The sequence below is a fragment of the Xiphophorus couchianus genome, chromosome 7, assembly GCF_001444195.1.
Source record: "Xiphophorus couchianus chromosome 7, X_couchianus-1.0, whole genome shotgun sequence".
Classification (NCBI taxonomy): Eukaryota; Metazoa; Chordata; class Actinopteri; order Cyprinodontiformes; family Poeciliidae; genus Xiphophorus; species Xiphophorus couchianus.
Window position 1 is genome coordinate 34,296,244 of NC_040234.1, and position 21,249 is coordinate 34,317,492.

General features: G+C 41.4%; 2 protein-coding genes and 1 long non-coding RNA gene across 5 annotated transcripts; 2 read left to right on the forward strand and 1 right to left on the reverse strand.

The window, feature by feature from the left end:
- Positions 1-772: 772 nt before the first annotated feature.
- LOC114148818 (uncharacterized) lies at positions 773-7,951 on the reverse strand. Of its 3 annotated transcripts, none has more exons than XM_028024298.1 (12): positions 7,561-7,951; positions 7,007-7,156; positions 6,815-6,901; positions 6,566-6,691; positions 6,019-6,408; positions 5,453-5,934; positions 5,024-5,351; positions 3,343-4,144; positions 3,015-3,224; positions 2,381-2,898; positions 2,193-2,297; positions 773-2,091 (listed from the first exon to the last, which is right to left on the reverse strand). In XM_028024298.1, exons 2-12 carry the CDS (start codon positions 7,154-7,156, stop codon positions 1,087-1,089), a joined length of 4,203 nt encoding a protein of 1,400 aa, XP_027880099.1. In that variant the 5' UTR covers positions 7,561-7,951; the 3' UTR covers positions 773-1,086. The 3 variants fall into 3 exon arrangements, with proteins under 3 accessions (XP_027880099.1, XP_027880098.1, XP_027880100.1); XM_028024299.1 differs by having other exon boundaries at positions 1,109-1,277; positions 1,805-2,091; positions 7,007-7,951; XM_028024297.1 differs by having other exon boundaries at positions 7,007-7,951.
- LOC114147590 (uncharacterized) lies at positions 7,228-9,778 on the forward strand. Its single transcript, XM_028022067.1, has 3 exons — positions 7,228-7,231; positions 7,893-8,152; positions 8,913-9,778. The coding sequence occupies exons 1-3, from the start codon at positions 7,228-7,230 to the stop codon at positions 9,531-9,533; spliced, it is 885 nt and encodes a 294-aa protein (XP_027877868.1). The 3' UTR covers positions 9,534-9,778.
- A 451-nt stretch (positions 9,779-10,229) lies between these two features.
- LOC114148820 (uncharacterized) lies at positions 10,230-12,885 on the forward strand. The gene is made up of 4 exons (XR_003596356.1): positions 10,230-11,258; positions 11,510-11,645; positions 12,613-12,766; positions 12,845-12,885. It is a non-coding gene; the product is annotated as an uncharacterized LOC114148820 (long non-coding RNA).
- Positions 12,886-21,249: the final 8,364 nt, after the last annotated feature.

The window sequence follows — 21,249 nt, forward strand, 5'->3', positions numbered from 1 at the left end:
GCAGCTGGGTCGGAAAATTCAAATCTCCCGTCAGGTCCTCTAATTGGAGGAGAGGAGGAGAGGGCGGGAAGCGGGGAGGGGAAGGAAGCCCCCCCCCCAGACCGAAACATCCAGTGAGGGGGGGGAGATGCTAACCGAAGGCGGGGCTAGCTCGGATTCTGAGGAAGAACAGACGGACAGCAGCGATGATGCCCCCAAATTGGGGAACAATAGTCTGCTTGGGGGGGGGAAGAAAGGAAGGAAGGGGAAGAAAGGGAGGGGAGAAGAAAGGGGAAGAGTGAGGCCGATCCCAGAGTCGCGAGTTCGATCCTACCAGTCGCCATACTATGTTTTAGTGAAAAGATTTCCCACAATTAATGTTTAAGTGTTATGAAGTAACGGCTGTTTTTTTGTATCTTGAAAACATTTTAAATGCTTTTTTGTACAGATAGTGTAGTACTGTAAACTAAAACCCAACACTTGTCATAAAAGGCTTTCTTTTTAAAACTTTGAATTGCTTAATTAATTTTGCTTTTTTATTCTGATATATTCAAATTAATGTGTTAAATTATACTGTATACTATATACTTGATGTATATTTTAATGTCCTTAATCATACCCAGTGCTTATTTTCATTTTTCACAGCAAAACAGTGACTGAAACTAAAATTGCAAGTGTCTTTCCTAAAGTACTTTGAGTGAAGTGAATGATATCTTTTTTCTAGTGTATGCTTAAATTACCAATAATTCAGAATTTGAAGCAGCTAATATTTACTCACAAAAGACCATAGACCTTATCGGTTTAAAAGAACCAAATATTTATTCAACAATTAAGACAGTGAATTAAACATTTTTAGTTAGTCCCAAAACATTGTAGCATTTGGATGCAACACATTTCCATTGAAGTCTCCCATTTCTTTTTCTTAACCAAGAAATTTGTGGTTTGCTGAAGGACTTAAATCCTTTTACTGTATGGTTTGTTGAATTACTTTGTGTACACAATGACAATAAGAATAAATATCTGTATCATTAACCCAAAACAAAATAAACACACTATGAACTAAATAAAACTTATATACAGTGAAGTTATTTAAAATAAAGAAAATGTTTATTTTTTCTTTTTAATTTGTTCCAGCCACTGCTCTTTAGTGAGACTTTCATTAGAGGGACAGTAAATTTGCCCTCTATATTGGCTGTGTCCTGTTTCAGCTATTCTAAACTGCCCGCATTTTTTGCATGTGTTGTGCAAAACTTTGCGAGTCAATTTTCGAGGTTCTCTACCAGGTTGAGCAGGGGCTGCTCTGGGAGCCAGAGCAGGGGCCAGAGCAGGGGCCACAGGATAAGCATGTGGAGGAGGGGTGGAGAGGTTCCACAAACTCTGTTGCTGTTGGGTAGTGAGGATAACAGATCCCTGTGGTGCCATTGGAGTAATTGCCACTAGCTGAGGCCTTTTGGGTGGGGCAGGGAGAAGCTGCCGCTGTCCTGATGGATTTGTCCCATCAGTGAATTGTAGCTTTCTTTTTAATTTTGACTGCCCCACAGTGTTGGATGGTAGCCTATATGTATGCAGTGGCCCTGAATGTGGTACGCCGTAATGCGGGCGTATATTTGCAGGCAGAAGCGGGTCAGCAGCTACAGAAAACTGGCTGGGAAGGTTTAGCCCTTGAAGTACCACAGCGGTCTCTTGCCTTTTGACCCTTCTGTTATGCCACTGAACCAGGGTGGTGTAGCTAACATCCACTAGCTGCAAATGTGTCTGCCCCATCACAGCTCCATTCGCCAGAACGAGCTGCCTGATCTTTCTATAGTCTTGTAGGATCAAATCCCACCTGGAGACTGTGCCTGCTCCTCTTTTCTTTGGACTACGATGGATATTGCACAGTCGGACAAAGATGGTCTCCACCAAGCGGCAGCAGTCTGGCCATTGGGCAGATGGGGCTGGAGTGGTTAGAGCATGCCTCTTTACACTCTCAACCCCAGGAGTAAATTCTTGCCTCTTCTTGGGGGACCGAAACCTCCCAGTGTTCAATCTTTCTTGATGTCTTGCAGCAAATACCGTTCTCTGTTTATCAAACTCCAGCAGGTTCTGCCACAGAGCAACAATGCAGCTCACCTAAACAGGAAAATAAAACAATTTTACATTAGGACAACAATATGCAAGTGAGGTGAAAGGCGTGTGCATGTCTGCAGCAAGCAACAATGCATGTTACTGACCTCCTGGTTGGTCAGCACCAGTGAGGTTTTGCTCCTTAGCTCCACCAGATACTCAGCCAAGCTGTCAACTTTGTCCAGGCCTGGTACACCGGCCTCATCTAAACCCTGAGAAAACATAAATAATGTTGAAGTTATTTGAAGTTTTATTAAATTTTTCTTCAATTCTACAGCTTACTATGAATGCCCACCTCTGACATAGGCTCAGCAATGCCAGGCTGGGTGGAGGCAGCAGACAGGGTGGAGGGAGCTGGCTGGGTGGAGGGAGCAGACAGAGTGGAGGCAGCAGACAGGGTGGAGGCAGCACGCTGGGTGGAGGGAGCACGCTGGGTGGAGGGAGCACGCTGGATGGAGGCAGCAGACTGAGTGGAGGCAGCACGCTGGGTGGAGGCAGCACGCTGGGTGGAGGCAGCTGACTGAGTGGAGGCAGCTGACTGAGTGGAGGCAGCTGGCTGGGTGGAGGGAGCTGGCTGGGTGGAGGCAGCAGGCTGGGAGGAGGATTCGAGATGTGATGTAGCTGAGAAAAGGGTCTCATTGTGTAGCTCTGATACTAGAAAGTCCAAAGCTTCTTCGTCCACAAAGCCTTCATCTTCCTCTGCTACATTAGCCTCCACATCTTCCAGCAGAACATCTGTCTCTTCTGAGTCAGGCTGGGGTTTCAGTGGCTTTCCTGTTTGAGTTAGAAGGTAGTCAACGCCCAGTAGCTCACCTATGGAAAATCAAACATATTGATAGTAAAACATTCCAAAACATGTTACATATTATTGATTTTTTTATACTATAGTTTATCTTAAACTGTTTATCCTTCACATATTTCATTTGTACCTGTGTACTTTGAAGGGGGCATAAATTGTGGGACGTACTCTCGTCCCAGCACCTTCAAGCTGTTCTGATTTATGGACTGAGTCATGTCTCCAGCATATGTCAGAAGAGACGATGGTTTGTTGGTCACTGCTGCAGAACCCCGATCCTGATTCCATCTATTCAGGCCTTCCAGGAGGTAGAGCTGGAAATTCAATAAGTTTGCACTGGTTCCTGTAAAAAAAGGAAAAAAACAACACATCATATTAATGTCTTTGAAAGAATACTGGTTGATCCAGTTTTGCAAAAAATATACAGTGAAGTGTTGTAGTCATGTTAGAAAGCGACTTACCTGGAATAAACCTGTTTAAATGACAATGAAATGACTCCAGGGATGTAGAGCCTCGTGAACAGCGATAACGTGTCAACTTGATTCCGCTCTTGTTGACACTGCCCACCTCAGTGTACAACTGAATCCCTGCAACATCCTGAATGCATTTCACATGCCGTTTTTGGACACCCCAGATGTGTTTTATCCTGACTTCATCCAGTAAGGGAACCCCCATCAAATCTCTCCCTTTTGGACCATTCAGCTCCTCCAGCAGTCGTTCAATAAGGACAGTAGTGATGTCCTCTCCCCGTGTCCTCCTACGACAGAAATTACTCAACTCCTTCTTAGTTATCTGCCTGTCCACCATGGTGTTGGTTATACCTGGCCTCTGTTCCTGCTGGAGCTGCCTTTCTTTCGCTCGTCGAAGAAGGTCAAGGTCCCCTGCATCCCACTCAAAAATGCAGGAGGACAGTGCCCGCATGAAAGCAGGATACAGAGGGTGGGCATCCGTGGTACAACCAACAGCCAGCCTCCGCATAAAGTGCCAAATGTCCAGGCGAATGTAAATATCTGGCCACCCTCCAAACCTGGCCTGCAGCTTGCTGAGGCCTTCACTAACACAGCAGCCACAGTCCACATACAGCACCTTTGGAGGTGCAGCCCCAGCCTGGCGGTACCGCTCCGTCAGTCCTGCAGCCATTTTGTCCAGTCCTGGACCCTCCTGGACAGTCAGGACACTATTCAATATTTGGCCCAGCTCATTGCTGACTGACGACACCCACAGAGCCGTTCCTTTGCTGTGGCCAGCCAGCTTTTTGGTGATCTACAATAGAAAGTGTGGAATTAAATCTTGCCGTTTCTCATGTCTACAGAAACCACTGCCGGCTGTGTATTTCATAACATTTTCAATGTACTTAGAACAATAAACTTTTCACAAGTTTAATTGTTTGTGAAACAGAAAAAAAGTTATCCCAAACATTTTTAAAATTATTAGCGTTTTAAATTTAGTAGTGTACAACTTTTTTTCCAAGTAGGATATAATAATCAATATTATTATTGTCAAGTTTTTTGCTCTCTTTAAACCACCTCAGCTTCTGCCCAAACTTGAAAAAGCTTGCTTCCCTCAAAGAAATGCAGGAACCACTCATTTCAGCGACATCTTTTATTCATCTTTTCTTTTTGTCTTTAGATTAGTTCAATTAACAGTGTAAGACCACCATGATTTTGCAGAAGTAGTCACAGAGAGTCACAGAGCAGTTTGAAAACCTACAAACAAATGAAACAAAATCAATTACAGATCACAATGAACTAATGAACTAGTTTTCCAGGTAATGTTAATCTACTTTTAAGTGAACAGTGAATGAACAAACAAACTACATTCCACACACATAAATCCCATTTCATCACCAAGGCTAATTTGGTCTTCTGAATGCAGATTAAATGATATAAACTGTGCATAATGTCCAGTTCCTACCAGTGGTGTCTTTGTGGAAGCTTGAAGCTGAGGCTCTTTGTCTGAAGAGATCATTGTGAGCACAGGTGTGCCAAGTTACCTTATAGACTTCAGATAGGCCTGATTGAAAGGGAGGGGTGCGCTTGATTCTCTGTGATGTGTGTGCCAGTTGGGTGGAGATAGTAAATGCACTCACAAATGTACCATTTGCTGTTTTAACTTGACGATTATCATTATATGGTTACTAACCTTTTTGGTGGAGTCCAGCTTCAGAACTGTCCCCAAGGTGGAGGTGATGCTGGCTTTTATGTGTTCTATGCGTGACAGAATATCTCTGCCATACACTGACAACAACCAGCGATCAGTGGGGATGTCAGCTGGTTCTGGGGGCTCCTGGCACACCACAGGGAAAAGGCTGGGTCTATTTACAAAGTTAGCGCACTCCTCCAGATAGTGCCCCAACCTGTTCAGCCACTCCTCCCCGTGGTTTTCTTTCAGCTGCTTCAGCAGCCGTGCTGAACTGTTGCCCTGTGTCCTGTCTCTCATCAGCCTGATCACTCGTATGTCACAAGCATACCTGGAAGGCAGATTAACAAAGTCTTTATTTTGCAGTTACATTTGCATGTAATGTAATATCTTCATTCCTTCAGTTAGCATTTTACTAAATGTTTTACTCACTTTTGGGTGAGGATGAGCTGAAATAGTTTCTGGTGCGGCAAGTCCAGCTGGTCTCGGATGCTCTGGGATGTTGATAGATACGTGAGATTACACCCGCTGCACCTGAGTGTCTCCGTCACAAGGAGGTAATACCTATCAATATCCAGGACTTTCCGAGCCCTCTTGTGGATGCCAGCACCTGTAAGATGATTCCCACAAGTTTTGCAGAACACCCTGACCTTCCACTGATGGTAGGGCATCCATACGAGGAGCCGATGTGAAAAAAACCTCTCAGGTGTTGGCACCTGATGGTAAATGAGGGCCGGCGCAGGAGGCTCGTACCACAGCTTTAAATCTGGGCGCAGTTTGCCAGATTTAAAGAGGGTATTTGAGATCCATCTTTGATCCTGCACAGGGATGGTTTTCCTCATCTCACTCGGCCACCAGAAAGAAGCTGCATTATCACCTGCAGCTGGTTGTAACAGAGACGTTGAAGGCTGTTCCTAAAAACAACAGAACATAAATATGTTTGAAAACAGATATCTTAGAACTGCTTTACTTTAATGAATATACAATGCTGTACTCACAGATGCAACTGTCTTGCCGGAGTGTGTCTGGGAGGATGGAGCAACACTAGGGCTCCTCACAGAGGGTGGAGAAGGACTTGGGCTCCTCACGGAGGATGGAAAGGGACTTGGGCTCCTCACGGAGGATGGAGAGGGACTTGGGCTCCTCACAGAGAATGGAAAGGGACTTGGGCTCCTCACGGAGGATGGAAAGGGACTTGGGCTCCTCACGGAGGATGGAGAGGGACTTGGGCTCCTCACGGAGGATGGAGAGGGACTTGGGCTCCTCACAGAGGATGGAGAGGGACTTGGGCTCCTCACAGAGGATGGAGAGGGACTCGGTGTCTTCCGGGCCACCAAGTTTGGCTTCACTGAATCCGAAAGAGAACCCCCAAAATAGGACTTAGTGAACTGAAACGAGAAATGTACAATCATGTGAAGTATATACTTTATAAATCACTACATCAAAATAAGCACAAGAAAATGTTTTGTTCAAAAACTATTATAGTTTGTTGCCAAGACAGAATCAATAATATAAAGTATTGAGCAAACAAACAAGAACATTTACCCTTGACAAAGATGGAGGGGACCTCAGGAAACAGCGGGTGGCTGTTGCTGTATCTCCAGAATTAGATTGTGAACCCACAGACTGTGGGGTCAAAGAAGGAGGTGCAGAAGGAGGCTGCAGTGCAGGCTACCAAAACAAAGATATTTTAAGTATAAAAGTCACCATTCACCAGAATTGCAAGAGACAAGACATAGCTTCAAATTTGACTAAGAAGTGATTGTTATTAGATATTATTTTAAACCAGCTTACTTTAACAGTGTGAAAGCCACAGTCACAAGTGACAGACGCTCCAAAAAGGGTGGTCTGTCCCCGAACTTGCATGGGGCATTTTTCTATCTGAAACAGTGTAACATAATCTTATTAATGACAGCTACTCAAGTCTGTCCTTTTTTATAAACATATCTACACACACAAGTGAATGAAACAGTGACTTCACTTTACCTTCTGATAGATATCATGCCATTTCTTCTGCCTTGGGGCTGGTCTATTCCCTGCATTGGAAGGCCAAACCCCAGTGCTGGCAAATGCCTTAAGCCTTGCCATCCACTCCCCATCCCCCATACCTTTGTGGCTCTTTGGCTTGGTGCTCATCTGAAGATAACATTGGGAATTAGCAGAATCAAATTCCATAAACTAATGATGCACTTTGTGCACAACTAACAATGGGTATGACATAAAAGCATTTAAAAGTAAAGTCAAAGCCATAGTTTTCTGTGCTAATTATGATGAGGTAAAAAAAGAAAAACTATAAACCTCGATCGATCGAGGTTGGTCTATATATAGGTTGATATCTATGTATGCATTTACATTTTAACTTAAAATGTTACTACTATATTATAAAATAAAATGTGTCCTTACTCTTGCACTCAGAACATGACATCATTATGTCGCCCTTTTATTTAACCCACAATATATTATTTTAGCTGATGTACAATTATAAATACGAAATCTGTTTGAACGACAACAGACAATAAACAATATTAATGGGTACTCACAGCAAGATCGTTTAGGTCGAGAGATCAATGATGTGATGACGAATCCTTCTTCAACGAAGCTAGGCTACTGACATCTGACTTTCAGAATCTTCCAACGGTTTTTATTTTTAAAAATAAAATTCGAAATTTGTTTTGTTTGTGGTGGTGGGGGGCGTGAGGGCGTCTGAGGGAGGGAGGGGTCACGGTGATTGGCAATGTTCCATTGTGAGCGCGGACATTGATAGGTTCGCATGTCGCCACGGTGATTGGCCGATTTCCATTGTGAGCGCGGACATTGATAGGCTCGGTCCATTATGAGGCGGTACGACATTGGCTAAACCGTTCAATGTGAGAATGGAGAGGGACAAGCGCCATTGGAGGAGAAACACCGACTAACGTGAGCGAAGTAGCCCCCCTCCCCGACGCCCAGCTGGCTAAGAGGCCGGCATCTGAGTCACCTCCCGACCTTACCCCCAAGGTAGGGAAGAGAGGAAGGCTGGAGGAACTCTTCGGTTCTTTCGGAGAGGAATCCAGAGCCTTCCTCGCTGGCTCATCCAATGAGGTCTCGTTCCTAGATTTTGCTCACCAATCAACCCCGGAGGACCCAAACAAGGTAACGGCTTTAGAAAGACGGCCGACACCGAGAGTCCGAAGGGGGAATGGAGCTCCAACCCGACCTGCACCACCATGTGGGAAGGAAGAGCTCTGTTCACAGGACAGTCTCTGAACCCGCCTTGTTTTAACGACCGCCCGTTTTTTAACATGGTTTGAACTTAGTCTTATCTTGTTTTAATCCTTTAAAATGTCGTACTTGATTTTAGCCATCATACTCATGACTCTCACCTTCTCAACCATCAATGTTAGAAGTGTGAAGTCGCGAGTTAGAGCCCAGAGTGTTTTATCCTTTTTAAGCTCCGTACAGTCAGATGTGTTTTTACTACAAGAATGGTCACTCCCGTTTATAAAGAATTACACCCGGTGGCAGGACTTGTGGCCACGGCCGTCTATATGGAGCGGCTCCAATGAAAATAAAAATGACGGCGTGGCCATTTTAATAAACAACCCGCACATCTTGGTGAAGGGGAGCACCGTGGTGAGAGAGGGACGAGCACTTTTAGCAAATCTGACTTTTAATGGACAGGATTTTAACCTCTTAAATATTTATGGCTTTAATGACAAACACGACAGGTAGGACTTTTTAGACAGAAAAAGAAACAGAAAATTAAAAATGATAAGAGATTTTAGAACCCCAGTAGGTTTTAACCTTTCTCTTATATATGCTTTTATTCGGAAATTTTTTAGAACATTTTAGACTGGAAGGAGAGGAGAACAAGATTTTAACTAATCATTGTTTTATTGTCCCTGTCGTGCAGGACCGGGAACCAGTGACTCCAGTGCGCGGCCTCCTGTATGGAGACGCCTCCACCGTTTGGCGCAACGTGAGCCGTCCCGTCCTTCCAAACAGACTCCAGGACCTGTCATGGATGGTGGCTCATGGGATCCTGCCGGTCAGAGCCGTTATGCACTCCCGCGGCATGTCTGCAACGTCCATCTGCCCCCGACCCGGTTGTGGCGCGCCGGAGTCGGTGAGGCCCCTGCTGTGGGAGTGCAGTGCTGCTGTGGACCTGTGGGCGAAGGCCGGCTCCTTGCAATTCCCACACTTGCCAGCAAGGGAGGTCCTTCATGTACAGCTAGTGCTGTACGGGGTGAGCCAGCAGAAAATGACTAAAAAAGACTTCGCTGAGAGGTGGCTCACCCCAGCCACCATCAAAGACGCCACTTGGACCTCCAGAAACTTGCTGGTGAGCAGGCGCAGGCAGATGCCCCCCGTGGCTGTGATCCGGATGGCAGCAGCAAAAAGAGGAACACCGAGGGCTGCAGGTGGCGCGCCAAGGACACAGCCACCAAGAAGAATCGCCTGCGCCTCAGTGGACGAAGGAGCCGGCGCTCCACAAACAGAGGTCCAAGCAGCGGCGGCCTGGCTCTCCGGGTGAGGCAGGAGGGAAGGAGCTTTAGGGCGGGATCCCCTCTGAGCACCAGCGCTGTCTGGAAGGACGGGACGGCTCCGGACTTTGGAAGGAGTCACCCCGGTCCTGCTCAACTTTTAACACACAGAGATTTTGTATTTTATAGTTCTTGTTCTTAGCTTCTTTTAGCCTAAATTGATGAATTTGTAAGTTTTTAGAAATTTCTGAATAATTGCAACAATGTAATGTTTTTAAATGTTTACAGTAACAATAAAATTTTTCGAAAAAAAAAAAAAAACTATACCACAACATTGTTAAAAACTATATATTCCATGAATCACACCAGAAAAGAAATGCATGCTACATGAAGAGCTATACTCCATAAAATCCAAAATAAGAATTGAGTGCTAAAATGTTTTGCATTTTCTACTTCCATCAAAATTTCATTAATAGGAATTCTTCACCAAAACAACCTATGCAACTTGAACATGAACCAAATATTAATTAAATAACATTCTAAAAATAGAAAGTGCAAACCATATAAACTATTTAGAAATATTTTTTAGTTATCTAAAAGAAATTCAATGACTTTAATATTGCTTTATCAGTTGATATGTCTTCTCTTTAGCTTAACTTTTTATCACAACTCTAACAAAACTGAAATAATGTATTAAATATAAATATTTACATTACTTTTATTGTGTAAAGATAATATTAATGTGAAGGTAATAGCTCAACAGCAATTGTGCACTTATGAATGCCTTGAACAGAAATATTGTAATTATATCTTTATGCAATATCAATAAAGAATTTAACTAATTCACTTCAAATGAAAACAGTCTTACATATAACACATTTATATTAACCACACAAATCCAGTCCGCTCTTTGCTTCCTTACCCTACTCTTGGTTTTGTGGACACCACGACGATTTATAGCTTGTTAATAATTATCAGTAAATTCTCCAGTATTGGCCGGGAAGCTACGGTTTATTTTACCAACCTTTCCAGACGTGTTCCTCCTCTCCATCTTATGTGATTTGCGCACCGGTCTAACGCAAGCTTTGTTCCCAATCTTACATTTATCTCAGCTATGCACTGTCCTTTCCTATAATGGCGGCCGTACCTGCAGTATCAATTTTATATTCGTAGATCACGTGTAACGAATTCAGGCGAGAGTTACGCTATTCTAGAGCCTAAAACTTAAAAGGTATGTTTTTATATCCAAAAAGAATGACCGTTATTTGAACTATTTAACACTAAACAACTTCATAAACAAATTTCCAAACACAATACTTTTTAAAATTACTTACGAACACATATACTTACACATGCGAGCTGTGCTGCATTTTGTATGCTCTTGTCATCCGAGCGGCTTAGCCTGGGCAGTTTTAATGGGGATACATTCGCCATGTTCTAGAAAGCACAAAATATATATATAATGACTAGTATAAAGATGAAAGACAATAAAAACTTTAGCTTATTATTAAAAGAATACCATAAATTACCTACTTCGTTGAGAAGGACCTCGCTTGAGGAAACAGAAAGGAGCCGGAAACGGCCTTTCCGCCAGTCCCATACCTTATTTGGAAATGGGACTATTGCATTGCGGAAATGAAGGGGGCGCTATTTTCATAATCACCTTAAGACGCAGGGTTAAAAGGAACGGAAGAAGAAAGAAAGAAGTTTGAGAGGTTCTTCCACTGGTGTTCGGCACATGATCAACAATGCAAAACTCACAAAGTCAACAAAAGGTATTTTTACCTTATTACATTTTTTCAACATAGTAAATCAATACGCTTTTCTAGATTAGGTTGAAAATACAATTAACAGCTGTAAACTAGAGAAATTCTTAATTAATAAAGGGCAAGGCTAATTTTAGCATGTAGCATAGCTAGTTATTATCCCGCAGGGCACCATTAGATAAAAATGGAAAAGTAGATAACATGTATAATTAAGAAATGTATTTTATGCTCAAACTTTATTTTTTATTTTCATTATACAGATCCACGTATCTATTTGCAACATTCGGAACGGAGAGAAGATTCTTCCGTATTGCATGAACGATAAATATTGCTGTTCCCTTTGCTCATACAAGCTACAGAACCATTTAGCACAAACTGCTATGGTTCAACATAACGGTATGTATAACTACACTTGAAAAATATAACATTTTTTTTTACATATTTACCAGTTTTCTAGTATTTCTGTTTTATTTTTAAAGGTTAATCTTTTTTAAATATGTTTTCTACACCAATGTTAAATTTCTGGAAAGTCTAATATATTTTATAAACTAACAGCTGCCATTATAGTTGAGTGTAGTACCCAGATGTGATACTCTAATGACGAGTAGCACTACTTCAATATAGTTTTAGTAAGTGTTACAAAGGTTCGCGTGTTTATTACTTTGGACTGAGAGAGGGAGGTGCGCCACCCGGTGGCGAGTTCGTTATTGCACATTCAGCAGCTGCAGAAGCATTATAGCTCTGGGAGTGGAGACACGCAGCTGCTGCTTACGGTTTCGGTTGAGGTCGATGTGCGTTCTTGACTTACTGTAAGTAATTGCTGTTAACTGTATCAAGGCAGTTCATTTAGTAGTTCCGTCTGTATTACATGTTGATGTTATATTCATAAGAGTCGCCGGTTTAATGCCGGGTTAGCCTGTTAGCTATCGGTTGTAGCATTAAATATACGTGTAGTCAGTTTGTGGCCAGCAGATGTCACTGCAGCAACTTGTACGTGATAATGTTTAAGGTGAATTAACGTGGGCTTTATTTCTGTTATGATTTAGACCACATCACCTCACCTCCACATCCAAGCATCTGCAACTCCAAGCCTATACTACTGCAGTAACAACCAAATAAAGAGAGCTTCACAAACAGGAAATCCCCTCCTCAGTTTGTCCTGATCGACACACAGTGGCGAGTGTAAATGTTCCACCAGCCTCAAGTTTAGAACGTAGAACCTTCGCTACAGTAAGTAACTGCAATAAACTACACAAGTAAGAGTAACAAAGTATTTGGTGAAATGGCTATTATTAACTATTGTTTTACTGATCATAATGTGCAATGTGATTTTTTATTTTGTTTGTTTTTTTGTTTTTTTCAGATGCCTCTGAATGTTCTTGAAGCTGTTCTCCAGGAGGTGATACCAGCACAGGGAGACTCGGCTTGCGTCACCTTGGCATTGACCTGCAAGTCCTTTGAAGCCGTTGTATCTGACCCAGTTTTCAGGAAGAAGACTCACTTTGCTTGGCTGGATGGTAAGGACCTTTGACCTTTTTTACCTAAAACATGTGAAATTAGATTTCAACTACATGAAATCGATTTTTCATTAACAGGTGAGATCAACTGGGGCAATTTTTCAAAAACATTCAAGGCAGAAAACCGGATTCCTTTTGCAGTTGTAACGTGTTCTTCCTGCCACCGGTAATATAAAGACTGTGGGCTTCACCGGCGATGGAAGACGAGGAGAGTACCCTGGTTACTACTGTGATGGCCGACCTGGACACTGCACTGACTGTCAATACTGAATGCAAGGAGAATATTAGTTGCTTCCCACTGTCTTTCACACATTTCAGTTGTCACACATTGTTAGTTTTTTTTTTGTGACATGCCATTTTAAATCATTTCTGCTAAATAATATTTGCCTTTTGACTTGTGCAGTCATCCTTTTTAATAATGTGTTCGTTCAATATTATTTACATTTTTGAATGTTCCTTTTCTTGTAGCTCAGTTGATTTGAATTATTTAGTTTTCATAGAAATGGTGCCGTTTCCACACAAAGTTACAATGTGGCTGTAATTTGTTGGAGAGAGTAGAACCAATAAAGTAGTTGTAAATATATTTTAACAGCGTTGTTTAACAATAGGATAACCTTGTTTCAAAAATTTGAAATGCAAGCAAAGCTAATAACTTGCAATATTTTATATGTGTAAATACAATGTTTCCCATACTTTTTGAACAATGACTGGAATGAATACAATTTTTTTTTACAAACCTGACATACAGCCAAGTCGTTTATGTTTTAACAGTAAGAATCAACTTGGGTTTTTTTGTAATAAAGCAAGCACATAAAGAAACATATTGTTCAGATACAAACAAGATTAAACGAGCAAAGCGAAGGTGGCAGGTGTAGTCGGGGTGGAGCTGATGGAAGCTCAGATGAGGAGCAGTTGCACACATCAAGCCGGACTTTATGAAGGGTGGAGGAGATGAGCCCGGCGCCGTTAGGCTGGGATGGAGACACATGATCAGGTGTTTGGCTGAGCAGGTGAGATGAAGACAGTTATAGTTAGAAATTACACATTGGTTTAATTTATGTAACCAGTGACGTTATTCAAAAAGGTTTTCATATAGAAAAAAGATCATTTTCTCTGGCAGTTACCAGCACAGTGTCTACTGCCGGGATCTGAGCGCCAAAGATTATTGCTTGTCAAATAAACTTTCTAAAACCTACTTTCTTTCTGTGAGTCTTTCCAGGTTGAAGCTACATTTAAAGTTTTAATTAATCTCTTTCGGTTTTGCAACAATTGGATATTTAAGGTCTTTATTTTATGAATCAATTGCAATTGGTAGAATTGATATGGGATTTCTAACTGGAATAGTGGGACACCAATCAGTTTACTGGTTGAACTGGAGTCCTTAGGTCACGCCCCCTGACAACAGGAAGTCTCATATTTTACTGTGAACATAGCTTCTGCACCAAACTTGGCCTGAGTGATGCTGGTGGGATGCTCGTCGATCTTACGTGATCATATTATGACGTCATCTAAGCCCCGCCCCCTCACAACGGGAAGTGCTATTTTTTTCCTTGGAAACTTTCATCTATGGCTCTCTTGACCTAATCAAGGTGATTCTGTGTTGGATGACAGATAGGAAGTTGGTCTCGCTTGCTTTAAAGTGCCAAAAGTTTTCAATGGCGGCAACGCCGTTCGTATACGTTTGCCTCTACATTCCACATACTTTGACCGAGCTGCATCAAACTTGGCCTGAGTGATCCTGGTGGGATGCCCGTCGATCCTACGTCATCATATTATGACGTAATCTAAGCCCCGCCCCCTCAGAACAGGAAGTGCCGTTTTTTTCCTTGGAAAGCTCTGTTTAAGGCTCTCTTGACCTAATCAAGATGATTCGGATGATAAACTCTGTCAATGCTCGCTGCTGGCTGAACCGTGTGGGCGTGGCCAAATGGCGAATATCAGTCCCTCGCCATACTCATATGTTTGGCTCTAATTCACACATGGATCATCCGATTGGCACCAAACTGGATATGTATGACCTTTGTTCACCTCTAAAGAGCCCAACGGGTTTGAGATGTAATTTGACTCCACTGCGCCCCCTAAGTTAATACATCGGCTGTATCTCCTCGATGCATCGACCAATCTGCACCAGATTTTTTGACAGTCGTCGGGGAGCGCCGCCGAACACATTCACGCGTGTCGCCCGGTGGACGGGTGGGGAAAATGCGCGACAGCTCCTGCGGCGGCTAGCGGGCGGCGGTGCTGGAAACTGCGGCAGAGCTTCTGCGGTGGGGAGCGGGCTGCGGCTCTGGAAACCGTGCGGTGGCCAATAGGCCGGAGCGGCGCTTGCTGTGAGGGCCGCCCGAGGCTGCTTGCAGCTTTAATTGATATTGTCTTTCACTATCTCTCACTGTGGTTACATTCACAACACGAAACTTTATGGTTCTTATTATTCTTGTATTGACCACATAGGTCACTTTGGCAGCATCTTTTTTCCTTTGATTTGGTACAGAAAATGCTGAAACTGAGTTCTTTTAAATCAAGACTAGAAACTCACTTTAGAGTTGCCTTTGATTGTTTATTTGTAAAATTACCTTAAACATCTTTAATTTTATTCTGTAGTCAAATTTTACTTCCCTTTTTTGTATTATACCACTTTGAATATGAATAAACCTGCATCATTGTTGTGATAAACAGCATCATTGTTTTGTGTTGGTAACGTCAGAGAGCAACACTTAGCTAGACTCGATGAAGCTAAAAGCTCCAGAAATGTCAGAAAACTAGGTGTAAAGATGGACTGTGAAAACATATTATTTATATTTTTAGTTTGATTTTCTTAAAGATGTCAGTAAAAACCACAAACAGTAAGCAGCTGCAGCTCATCCTAAATATTGTGCAAAGATCTGACTTATTTATTTAAATATAAATCTGCTTTTTCCTACATCGTTTCAAAAAATTTCTACATTATAATAAACGTTTCTTTAAACAACGCTGTAATAATTGATGCTGTTGATATAAACCTGCTTTGCTTTTGAATTTAATTTCCAATTTTTATTTCGGATCCAGTCCTTTTAAGCAATCATTCAGTAGTTTTTCGTTTTTTAAATTGGCCTGTGTGTAATTTGAATGTCAAAAGCTTTCAATGTACTTTTTGTAAAAGTCTCGAGAGGTTTCTTTCTTTGTTTTTTTTTAAATCCCTGGACGCAACATTAAATTCAATATTGAAAAATTGAAAGAATATGGCACCATCACAAGTCTGCCAAGAAAGAGTAGACCACCCAAACTCACAGAGCAGGAAAGGAGGGCCACAGGCCAAAGATAACCCTGAGGGAGCCGCAGAGCCCCACAGCAGAGATCGGCGTGTCGGCCCACTGAACCACTGCACAACGTACGGTCCAAATAGCTGGACTTCATGGTAGAACGGCCAGAAAAAAAAGGCTTGGCTTAGGAACACTGATGGTATCGAATATTGGTGGCGTTGCTTTTACGCTTGATGGGCGTGTGATATTACAAGCTGCATGGACTCTAGTGAAAACCAGATTTGCTGGTTAAAATGTTGAAAAGCAAGTCTCTCTTTTCTTTTTTTCAAAGTTGCATGATGGATGTCAAATAATGCAATGCTGAATCAAGGCCAACTGTTTAAAAATGACATCTGAGCATGTTTTAAAGTAAAAACAAATCAACATTGGTGTTTCAAACGGATATAAAAGTTAGAAAATGCATCTCAGATACACACAAAATTTGTAGTCCAATAAATGAACTACAAAACTGCTGAAATAGATAACAGTCCAATAAAAGTTGGATATTTGGAATTAACTTCTTTACAAAATTACAAGTAATAAAAAACATAAAACATGAGGCAGTCAAACCAGCTACTAAACTCTACTTGCATTTAGGGCGTGACAATATGGCTGAAAAACTTATGACAATATAAGCACTTCATATCAGTCAATATTAATAACTGTTACTGTTTTGTTTTAAATGTCTGCATTACCACCAATTTCTGGTATTTCAGGTTACTGCTTATTTTTAAGCAGTTATGAGGCGAAACCTTAAACTATTGCTGCCCAAGTTACTCAGCAGGTTGTTGCTAGGTAACCGAAGTTTGGGGGGGTGGTGGGGGGACTAGAAGATGCTTGTTGCCCAGAAACGTGTTGCTAGGTAACCAAAGAGTGAGTAAGTTATTTGAGTCCATTCAGTTCGCTTAGCTGGATGTGAGAGGTTAAGTGGCTAAAGCCTTTCCTCTGCCTACATTTCCCAGAATGCTGTGCGGTTCTGGATCGGAGTTCAGTGGCTATTCTGTATATTGAATATTCAATAGTCTAGTAGATGTATCATCTATTGATATTAATCACGCATTTATCGCAATATATATTGTTGGTTTTTTTGTGAGCTGTGCTTGCATTTCTGTATGTAAGTTGAAAAGCAGTAAAATATTTTAAAAAAGCAAGAAGTAGATAAAATACAGCAAGGATTACTGCTGAACGCGGGAAAATGACAGTGAGAAACAACAGTATTTGTTTATGATGTAAATTCAGATTGAACATTTTTAGTTTGTTGATGTTTTATTTCCTTTCCGGAGCGTTTTTAAGAGGAGGGTGTGCGGAAGGTGTGGAGCTTTCTTGTGTTTTTAGGCCACTGCACTGAATGTGGGTCTAGCAGATGTAAGCCTTGGGTGGAGTGGGTGGGTGGAGGTTCGGTGGGGTTGCAGCTGATGACTTCAGAATCAGAGCAAACAATGCAGCCCAGATGCTTCTTCTGCTGAGCTGTGCAAATGTCACATACAGAAATAGAAAAGTTGAGCGCGTTGCTGTGGCTGCCCTGCAGAAAGCCACTTTCTCTGCAGGTGTAGAAAAACTGTGTTGGTGGCTGTGGAGCAAACGTGAAAAATGACCAAGAATTCCTTAAAAGCCCAAAGACGATCAGCCTCTAGAAACAAGCTGTGTTGAAGATGTCACAATGTCAACAAGAACTGAAAGGTATATCATTACCGTGCAGGTGCTGGTATCTTTAGAGTATTCCAGGTGAACTGAAAGAAAATATTGTTTTCATATTGTTCTGCTGGTTTTGTTTTCAGTAGTTTCAGATTTTATTAACTAAAAAATGTGGTACAAAATGAAACAAACATTGAAACTGTTCTTGGTTGTGTATTTGATGAAAACACATATTTATTAAAAAATTCAAACACCAAACAATTGATTTGGCAGCAGAAGAAAGAAATGCATCATTTTGCACCATCCAAAAATTACAGATGGAGTTAAATTATTCCAGGACGCCACTGTTTTTCTAGATTAGTCCTGTGAAGGGAGCAATTAAGCTAAGCAGGTTTTTACAGTTTTGCGTAAAAATGCAAATGGACCGCCTTTATGCAACTTAGCCTTCCTGACCACTTAAAGCAGGTTTAAACTCTTAGTCACATTAAGGGCTTTGAACACAAGTTTACAACAACACAGATTTTCCCAAATCAATGTGGAGCTTAGTGTCTTGCCCAACCTTCAACTTCAATAAGTTGGCAAAGCAAGAATCCAACAACTTTCCGATTTGTAGACAGCTACTTTGTTGAGCTGAACACAGTCCAGTTGCTTCTTGCTAGTAAATGTAAACATGTTTTTGATTATGAATCTAAACTTGGAACATTGGGAAGAATTAAACATTTCAAGCTAAAACATTAATCTGGAAGGCTCCTGAAGTCGGACGTCCAACTGGAAACGTGCGGCGTGGTTGAAGTGTTTTGAGCGTTTGACGCGCGTCAAGCGGCCAATGCTGCAGTTGGAAAATCTGAACTTTCACCGCTCAATGCAGAGCATCAAGGGGCTCCAATGCACACTGTTATCAACTATCACTGCTTGTTCGATAGAAACTGAACACAGAATGTTCAGCAGAGACATCTGAGCCTCCGTTATGATTGCAGAAGCTGTCACTACATAATATTTTGGTGCCACTCTCTCAATTTCATCCGCCATTGTACAAAGAGACCGACAACGGCTCGTCCCAGCGTACATCTGTAGCGATTTTGACTCGTTTGACGTGCGTCTAGAGCAAAATGTCATGCGTCTCACTTCAAAGTTGAAGTGTCAGACGAGTTTTTCACACGTAAAATGCTTTCGGTGTGAACGCAGCATTAAAGGTTGAGGAAACCTCAGTGGTTGATTCTCTCTTGTCACTTTAAGATAAAGATTTTTCTGACTTTTTTTATCACTCTGACTTTTCCATAGAGCTTGTCTGATATTTTCTTAAGAAAATGCAGCTCTGGACAATGCTACCTCACACATGATTGGTTATCAAGGTGCTCCATTTATTTTCCATGCTGTTGATTGGCTGTACCCTTAGAAGCAGATATACGTATGACCTTCTTAGGTAATGTTGAGATGGTTTCCACTGTCCGTATTAATGTATATAAAGGAATATTTGGTGTTTGAACGATAAAAATGGCAGCTACTGTATGAATACTGGGTGTCCATTGTATCAAAATGTTCATTAAAATCGTCAATAGTTGAAGAAGATCACAGCATAAAGTGGTAATAGGTTTTATGGATAGTTTACTAGGGGCTAAAATGTGGTGTGTCACTTTAGGCCTTCTTGAAGGAAGATTAAAACCTGTAAAAAGTAATATTTTAGGTTTTCATTTCTTTCTTTAAGTCATGCTTTCTGAACCGTTCTCATGAACTAAAACAAATGTCTAAGGAAGGTTGTGTTCTGTTCACAAGTTGTAAGTTTCAAAGGGAACTAAAAACAGTGACTCATTTTTATGTGTTTGGCTCTTGTGTTTTTGGGGTTTCTGTGTTTTAGGTTTTCTGTAATTTGAGGGTCTGTCAACAGAAACCAGTTGACAGATGATAATCCGTGACTATTTGGCTATTTTAAAGCTTTTTAAACACAGTTTTGAAGGTTTTAGCCAGACTCTGATGACTAAAATTAAATCTTGTATATATAAGCTTTCTGTTTAGTTTATTGTGGTTTTCCACACTTTATTTCCTCCACTATGATTTGATTGGCTTCCTTAATGTGGACCTTGCAAGTTTGCACCCTCAGTTGCAATGCAGATGTCATTAGTTTTCTCTGCCATTACTGGATTTTTAATCACAGTTCCCATAGTCTCTCTACATAAAGCTTTTTCCCTGCTGAATATGAACAAAATGCTGTAAATGAAGTCTTTTCCTCAGGTTTCCAACCTTTGAGACCGTTTTGGTTCCACATCAAAGAGCTTTTAAATTCTTCCGATTCTTGTGGGACTTTGCCAGTCAAAATTGTTTAGCTGATCATTTTCCAGGGATTAGGGGAATTCTTTCTGTTTAATGTGAATTTTAGTCTCCTTTTAATCAGCGGGTAAAAGGAACAATCACTTACATCACTGAGCCGGGGAGCGCCACTTCTCCACCAGGCCACAGCGTACTGCTTATTTATCCAGCATCTGAGGCTCTCGAGGTTTATTTTATCAGAGTGAAACTCCAGTATCTGCCCAGATTTCTGTGGAGTGGTGTGCCTCATCTGGCCTCTTTGTTTTGCAGCAGATGTGGAGAAGTGGATGGGAGATGGTGTGAGTGCAGGGCAACCGGGGGAAAAAATCTGCCCACTGAGGCCTTTATAGTGGAAATGTTTCAGCCTTGAAGTAATTGGATCGCTTAAATGCTTGCTGACAGATACATGAGTAAAAAACCCACGGAGCTTGGCGAATTTAATACTTTTGAAAAACAAAACTTCTTCGGTTGTATATGTATTGGGTTCCATATGTTTGTCTTGTTTCATTAAGTTTATAAGCCAGCGAAATGATTGGTTGAAATGAGAAAACATGTGCTACATTCAGAGTTTTTATACAATTATTCACCCGGGCACAAGTGCACGGACTGAAGCCGTATTTGTTGATGGATTTAAAAGGAACAAACTGTAACCATTATGTCAGTTAAACTGACAGTGGGAGTTTATTCTCATGGCTCATTTCCTGACATGTCTGGAACGTTTTGCATGTTGGTTGTGTCAAAGGTCGTAGATCTTTCCTAGTGTGGCTTTGTTAGACAGATCTGTGCATATGTAGGTAATCCAGTCGTGCTGTGGTCAACCAAAAATCATAATTCAATATTCATAAAGTTTTTACTCGGAACACAAATCCAAATTTGCAACTTCTATTTTGAAAAATGTCTTTCTGAAGAACATTTTCAGGCTTAAAGAATACACATCAGAGCAAGACCTGGAGAAACTGCTGTTGATTTTTACATTGTGGAGGACTTAACCCAGAACAAAACTCAAACATGCAAAAGCAACATTTAGCTTTATAACTTAATAATCGAGAACAAACTTAGAAAATACTATCTACTTCGAAACACAGAACAAATTTAATATTTTAAAGGGTAGTTTTTCTTTTATTGTTCTTGTGTTGTTGTTTTTGTTTTTTTCTAATTCATGTAAAGCACTTTGGACTGCCCTGTTGCTGAAAAAGTGCTGTAAAAATAAAACTATCTTTGTTTGGCTGCTTGCATTCACAGTAACACTGTCTCCACATAAATTTG

Bases quoted from the DNA above. Each gene is read 5' to 3' on its own strand.
- LOC114147590 (XM_028022067.1), top strand. The intron at 8,153-8,912 runs GTAACGGCTTTA...CCTGTCGTGCAG, and splicing joins CCCCGGAGGACCCAAACAAG to GACCGGGAACCAGTGACTCC.
- LOC114148818 (XM_028024297.1), bottom strand. From the start codon at position 7,195: ATGGAATTTGATTCTGCTAATTCCCAATGTTATCTTCAGATGAGCACC. The intron at 6,902-7,006 runs GTAAAGTGAAGT...ACACTGTTTCAG, and splicing joins GGCATGATATCTATCAGAAG to ATAGAAAAATGCCCCATGCA. The intron at 6,692-6,814 runs GTAAGCTGGTTT...TTGTTTTGGTAG, and splicing joins GTGGCTTTCACACTGTTAAA to CCTGCACTGCAGCCTCCTTC.